Raw genomic sequence first — 7,501 nt, 5'->3', positions numbered from 1 at the left:
CTGTAAAATATGTGTGTTATGTCTCTCTTTCAATGCATTCTAATCCCGGGGGTTTCCTTTTTCTAAACTGAGATAAAAATGTCCTTGACCTACTGCAACTTTGTACTATGATATCATTAACTACAGTATATCTGTCTTCTCATCCGACTCCAGGCAAGACAGCAAACAAGAGGATTCCTTTAAGGAAATCCCTTTTTATTCTTGGCATGTTGCTTTTTACAGTGAATTCTGGGAATTTTTGAGGTAGATTATGACCAATTTGGGCATTAGGATGGTCAAGTCTAGAGGGGAACCTGCAAATTGTGAAATCTGATCTGAGATCTGCAAAAACTTGCAAAAACTCTGATGAGACTCGCTGCCCGACGACTTATCCTAACCTTACCTATTCGAGGTTAATACCTAACCTTAACTATTTGAGATCAATGCCTAACCTTAACTATTGAAAGAAAATGCGTAACCTTAAGTGGTCTTAATGTAGCCTATGCCTCCTTTTCTAGTTATAGTCAATTCTTCCTGCACATCCATTCATTGCAATTCCAGAAGATTTAAGATCAGGCAGCAGGGTCAAACAGTGGACATGTATAGCCTACTATCCATGAAAATGTCCCCACTTTGTTGACTCATATCGGTTTGATTGATGTTATTTAATCACCTTGGTGGGAAGTGATGGGAAAACACTTCCGTCTTCCTGCAGCACACCCTTCGATACTGACACAGGAGGCAAAGTCCACAAGTTTTACTGTTAACGAGAAGAAGAGGATTAGTCAATGTATTTCAGTGTGTATATAAAGATCACATAGCCTCCTGTCATCACTGAACTGTCTGGTACCTGAAGAACACTGCACATTTGCCTGACTGCTGCTTCTCTCTGTAAGTCATCAACACTACCGCTTCGGCGTTGCTTCTTTTATGCGTGTATATCTTTCTCTTACCTTCTCAATGCTTTCAATTTTCAGATCTGTGAGCATCCAGACGTTCATTAGCTCTCATCATGAAGGTTCTACTGATCCTCTCTATTATCCTCTGTGGTGCTCTGACCATCAGGGCTGCAACAGGTCAGACACAATATTGATACGCTCAAATACTTGTACCATCTCAATAACACATTTTAGACAATTGTGAAATGTAGATGATGGGGTGGGATGAGGGTTTGGAACTCGTGTTGCGCCTATATTTATGAAACAACAACTTTATTACTCCTTTCAACCTTGATATAAAAGCCATATACGTATATACACTGATCAGCCATAACATTATGACCACTGACAGGTGAAGTGAATAACATGGATTATCTCGTTACAATGGCACCTGGCAGTAGGTGGGATATATTAGACAGCAAGTGAACATTTTGAACTTTGAACATTGTGTTGGAAGCAGAAAAAATTGGCCAACGTAAGGATGTGATCAACTTTGACGAAGGCCAAATTGTGATGGCTAGACGACTGGGTCAGAGCATCTCCAGAACTGCAGCTCTTGTGGGATGTTCCCGGTCTGCAGTGGTCAGGACCTACCAAAAGTGGTCCAAGGAAGGAAAACCGGTGAACCGGCGACAGGGTCAGACCCGAGGCTCATTGATGCACGTGGGGAGCGAAGGCTGGCCCGTGTTGTCTGATCCAATAGAAGAGCTACTGGAGCTCAAACTGCTGAAAAAGTTAATGCTGGTTCAGATAGAAAGGTTGCTGTGTGTTCTGACTGCGTAGCCACAGACTGGTCAGGGTGCCCATACTGACCCGTGTCCACCGCCAAAAGTGCCTACAATGGGCACGTGAGCATCAGAACTGGACCACGGAGCAATAGAAGAAGGTGGCCCGGTCTGATGAATCACGTTTCTTTTACATCATGTGGATGGCAACGAGTTGGAGGTGTCGACTCGGCTTCCAAATTCTCAAGATCTCAATTCAATCGAGCATCTGTGGGATGTGCTGGACAAACAAGTCCGATCCACAGAGACCCCACCTCGCAACTTACAGGACTTAAAGGATCTGCTACTGACGGCTCGGTGCCAGATACCACAGCAGACCTTCAGAGGTCTAGTGGAGTCCATGCCTCGATGGGTCAGGGCTGTTTTGGCGGCAAAAGGGGGACCTACTCAATATTAGGCAGGTGGTCATGATGTTATGGCTGATCAGTGTATAGTATAATATTCACAGAGCTGTCCAGGGTGTACCCCGCCTTCGCCGAATGTCAACTGGAATCAGCTCCAGCCCCCACTGAACTCAGTGGTACTTGTTTAGTACATAACTGTAAAAAAACTGATCTACATTAACTATCTTTGCCGTTCTTTTCCCTTAGTTGTTCCTGCTGAGGCTGCTGCAGTACAACAGGAAAACAAACCCTCACCAAAATCAGGTTATTGGCTTTTTTTTCATCTTTACTTAACTTCACTTCAGATATTGTTGCTGTAATATGAAGCATCTTGTGTCAACACATTGGGTGTTCCTCATTTTCTTTGTGAATCGTTGCTGAAATTTTCCTTTACAATTAGAGACAACTATTGATTTGAGCTGAAGGAAAACTTGGTGAATCAGCAAAGGGAACAGTTGTACTGTAATCCTAACCTAATTCTAGGGATATACGGATACCATTATCAGGTAATGGGTCAGACACTGTGCTCATGTACTCATACTTTTAAAACTACTCCGATTAAACAACCGCACCCGAATCCACTTTATGACATCGTCATGTTAATCGTCATGACTGGTGCCTTACATGCAGAGTTGCCGTGGATGAAGTGCCTAATGCTCACCTGCAACCATAAGCCAATGCACAAACAGGTAGTGTATGAGCAAAACAGGCAACTGAGTCCTCAGTTCACCTGAAACGTCCATGAGAGTTAGCAGCCAAGATTTAGCGTGCATTGTCGTGGACAGATGCAACCACTTTCCCATTAAGTCTAGTTAGTTTAGCTGCCAGGTTGTCAGCTGTGTCTGCCTGGCGTACTCTCTCAGGGTTTCCGCCAGTATTGTAAGCCGCGCTGCTCACGCGGACTGTGTGGCTGCTCTAACTTTTTAACAAGGACGCCGAAATAAAAAACAACAGGTTCCGCAGCCGCCACGCACTGCTGAGATTCCTTGTGTGGACGAGGCGTTACAAGCTGCACAGTATACTGAAATGACACAAACTCCCTTAAAATGTTTTACTTTTTATCTTTCTATCCAGCTTTGTCCAAGAGAAAATAATTAGTAATGAATCTCACACAAAGAATACATAACTCACTTAACCTTACAGACCTTATGTTGTTGGGTTTTACAGGGATGGATGCTGACACTGCTGTTGCTGCTGGCGGGGCAGCTGCTCTACCTGAAGGTTAGAAAATCACACTACTCACTTTCACAGAAGCATGAGGCTGCTTCTGCTGGAGAGAGAAGATAAAAAGAACTTCAAATTAGTTTATGTCCTGAGACACTGAATAAATTCCCCAAAAAATAATGAGTAAAAAAAAAAAAAAAAAAGATACATTTTGGAATTTGATTTAATTATTGTTTTTCCAAATCGTTCCAGCTCGTTTTGATTTCTGCCTGGATGGTTGGCATAGTTTCCGTGGTAAATGCTACTATTTAAGCAACCATGTTGACACGTGGAGCAACGCAGAGGTAATAACATATTATTCATTAAGACAGAAAAGTTTAGAGCTCTTGCTCAGAATTACAACAGTACAATGTTGTTCCTCTTGTCTCATCCTCAGAGCTATTGTGCTAGCTATGGTGGCAGTCTGGCCTCAGTCCACAACATCTGGGAGTACAACTTCCTCCAGCGTTTGGTCAAGACTGGGGCTCACACTTTAGCCTGGATCGGAGGTTACTACTTCGAGGTTTGTTCAAACATTTAAAAAAGCCTTTATTTTAGAAAACCTAAACTATTACGTATTTATTGCTTTATTACTGTTTAACTTCATCTTCAAATAGAAATAGATTATTAAAGGTTGTGCACATTGTGTTAACCTTAAATTAAGTTTTCAGCAAACTTTCGAGGAACTGGGTTTGGTTTAAAATGAATTTTTTAGAAAATAATTGATGGTTGGCAATTTTATTTTTAAACGTGTACATGTAGAGACACTACAGTGACTGTAACCGTGATTTCCCCCAGGGCGCTTGGAGATGGGAAGATGGCTCAGTGTTTGACTATCACAACTGGGATTCAGCGAGCTCCACTGACCGTTACCAGTGCCTACAGCTCAACTCTCAAGGTAAGAATAAAAAAAAACACACAGTCATTTACTGGTCATGGAACAAAACAACAACGATTTGAACATATCGTAGGCAACAGCACAGAGACAGGACCATGAGCCTATTTCTACCATTAAACTTGATTGATGTAATTTTGTTGCCATTGCTGATGATGCTGATGTTGATGTTTTTTTGTAGAGTCCCTGGGCTGGTCCAATCACGGCTGCACCATGCGCTTCCCATTCGTCTGTCAGGTGAAGCCAAACTGCTAGTCGTCACAGTGTGTGCAATGCTACCGCTGACTTCTACAGATGATACTTGATGCTGCTGTTCTTTATAAGACTGCATACACACACTATCTGTAACATTAATTTCAGCACAAATGACTCCATGTCAGTCGAGTGTTTTTTGTTTTGTTTTTATATGTATTTTTTTCACGAAAGCAGTTTGGAATGTAAGTCTGTTATTTTATTGTTTGTATTAATTGCTATTGTATCTGCCTAAAGAGTGTAACAGACTGTATGTATTCTTAAACAATAAACAAAACTTATTTGTGAGCTGCTGTCTTTGATACAAAATACAGGCTTGAATAGAAAATGCTCGTGTCACACCGAGGCAATCAGCTGTATTAGGGTTCAAACCTTGGAATCTGTTGAGTTTGTGCCGGTTTGTTATTATTTGGCGTCTTCCGCCGTGGCTCGAAATGCCAATGAGCTAGAAACATGAAACCTTGGTCAAATAACTGGAAATGATGGTCCAACTGCTTCCCAAGAAATTTGACCCCAATCGGCCTGGTGGTGGCGCTAAAATGATACCTGAAAATGCTAATTTGGAAAGGCCACGCCCCTCACACAGTGCGTCTGATTGAATTTGGCACAAGTATCTAGTTAAATGTGTTCTACATAAAAAGCCTCTTGGACCACAGAGGATGACCCAGCACCTTCCAGCCCAGCAGAGAAAGCTCTTACTGTCTCGCTGGCCAGCCCACACCCGTCTTCACTTCAGCTGAATTAAGGCAAAGCAAAATCAGTCACAAAAGCATATGACATAAATACCATAAATAAATCAGACATTTAGCTACAGCTGACATTAGGACTGCTGTCTCTCATGTGGTGTGACAGGAGATCTGTGCTGACAAGAGATATGAGCTGGAGCTTTCTCAGGGACTCTGTCAAAAATATAAAAGTTAACATATTACAGCATAATTGGTTTAGTTAGCAACACCAAAAACACCAAGCTAATGGTACACCTAATAATTATACTTACCTCTCAGTCTAAAGTTAACTCAACGTTATTGTAACATCAATACAAATTGATGGCGTTTGACTTGTGTAACGTTAGCTGCTAGTTAATCTCCATAATACTGTAATAAAGTTTGTTAAATAGCGGGCGTTGGTAACCTGTTTTACTCGGGTGAGAGGCTGAAAAGATGACCATCAGTCTCGGGAGTACAAAATATAAATTATCTTTATTTCATGAACTACAGTCAAATATCTAAAACATGTATAGGTGAATCACTGCTGTGGCTGGGTAGTACCGGGCGGCCGGGCGCAAACTATGGCCTTCCCCACCTGACTGCAGATACCACTCGTTGGGAATTTAAATACACAAGGCAAGTTACACTACAAACCCAATAACTAGGCTACGAATTTAAATGCCTACAGCAAACATTGCAGATTATACTGCAAAACACCATAATGCACACAATACACTGCAACCGGAAAATCTACCCACTTCCACACACCTTAAGGCAGTTCAGGTCGCAGAAATGCCACAGTGCCCTCCCCGTGCACCCTTTTCTACTTCCCCTACAGCTCCGTCCCCTACACACGGGCTAACATTACATAACATACAGCGAACAGATACAACTTCAAATGTTAGCACTAGATAAGATTTAAAGAGTCACTCAACTGATGGTCACTCAACCATCAAGTGATCCCTGTTAATCTATGGTATTGTCACTCCTCGGCTGTCCACAACATCCACACTTTTCCTACAATAGCGGCTATGGTGTAGACCCCACGATAGTTGGGCTCTAAACCATAGCCGCTATTGTCGGGGTAGTTGGTTGGGTTTATAGCGCTCCGTGTGTCCATCCTTCCATCCGTTCGCGTGTCACACTTTCGTTTCTAGACCAGCAATCGGAAACTATTTAACTTAAGAACTCCAAAATTGGTATGATGGTTGACGGTGTGGTCTAGTTGTGCCTTTGAGGGTTAGAAGTCCAGGGTGCCCAAATTTTTTAAAATGTTGGCCAAAAACTGTGACTTTTTTTTACTTCAATCTACAGCTAATGACTTGGCACCATGTTGGATTCATCATATACTTGGAATAAACAAACTTGGATGGCAAGTTCCCAAATCATGTACAATTAATGAAATATCAGAGTCCAGGTGTTGAAATACAACCAGGTAATGAAGTGGTTAAAACCTGGAGAGCATCAACACGACAGACCATATTTGTCTACTACTGACTTTATCCTGAGGAAGGTGAGCTAATAACAAGCTAGATTGTGCTCAATAGACTAATTCCATAAGTTCCAAAAGGGTAAAACCGTTGGCCGTACTTTAGTAAGGGTCAAGCAGTGAGCGGGGTTATGTGAGCCATGCTCACTTTTGCCTTGTTTGAGATGGCACTCTGAAGAACTTCGTCGAGCTTCAGAATGTCCTCTGTTACCTCCTCAACAGACAAATTGTCCTCAATGCTGCCATCCACCCATAAAATGATTGTGGTGTTGTATTAAAATATTAAAATGTAGTGTTTAAAGGTCACATTATACCAAAATTTAAAATTTTCTTTCTTTTTAAAATATGTTTGTAAGTGCAACTCACCCTGTATTCATCAGGGATTTGAGAGGGGTACCTCGCCTCTCTACCAAACGTCAAAAAGAAGGGTGAAAACTTTGTTGTCATTTGTGCGCTTTGTCCTCAAGTCAAACATGACAGCGTCCAAACGTTTGTCCCATTCCTCAGGTCTGTCTTTCACCAACTTGGACAGTGCTCTAGAAAAAAAGAGAAAATATCAATAAATTGCTTGTTAATAAGTAAAATTAACTTAAAACTAGGCCTATATAAAAAGTGGAAATGGACATTATACCTCTGTATGGGACCATTCATCCTCTCAACTATCCCATTTGTCTGCGAGTGGTAAGGGGCACAGAGCCTTTTAATGTTGAGTACCTTGCAGACATTTTTATTGATCTGTATTAAGAAGAAGGAGAAGAAGGAAAGAAAAAAGGTAACAGGTGAAACAAGATTAAACTGTTTTAGCCAATTACTTTTGTTATAGTTAAATAAAGCCTGACCTATATACTGTAAATGTTGGATAAAACTTTT

At 41.5% G+C, this 7,501-nt stretch overlaps 1 protein-coding gene across 1 annotated transcript; it reads left to right on the top strand.

Annotated features, from left to right (window-relative positions):
* The first annotated feature begins 3,254 nt into the window (after positions 1-3,254).
* Positions 3,255-4,666, top strand: LOC119484958 (ladderlectin-like). The gene is made up of 5 exons (XM_037764151.1): positions 3,255-3,306; positions 3,502-3,593; positions 3,686-3,811; positions 4,087-4,186; positions 4,365-4,666. The coding sequence occupies exons 1-5, from the start codon at positions 3,255-3,257 to the stop codon at positions 4,436-4,438; spliced, it is 444 nt and encodes a 147-aa protein (XP_037620079.1). The 3' UTR covers positions 4,439-4,666.
* Positions 4,667-7,501: the final 2,835 nt, after the last annotated feature.

Source organism: Sebastes umbrosus, chromosome 3 (genome assembly GCF_015220745.1).
Source record: "Sebastes umbrosus isolate fSebUmb1 chromosome 3, fSebUmb1.pri, whole genome shotgun sequence".
Taxonomy (NCBI): domain Eukaryota; kingdom Metazoa; phylum Chordata; class Actinopteri; order Perciformes; family Sebastidae; genus Sebastes; species Sebastes umbrosus.
This window is presented reverse-complemented; position numbering and strand designations above follow the sequence as displayed.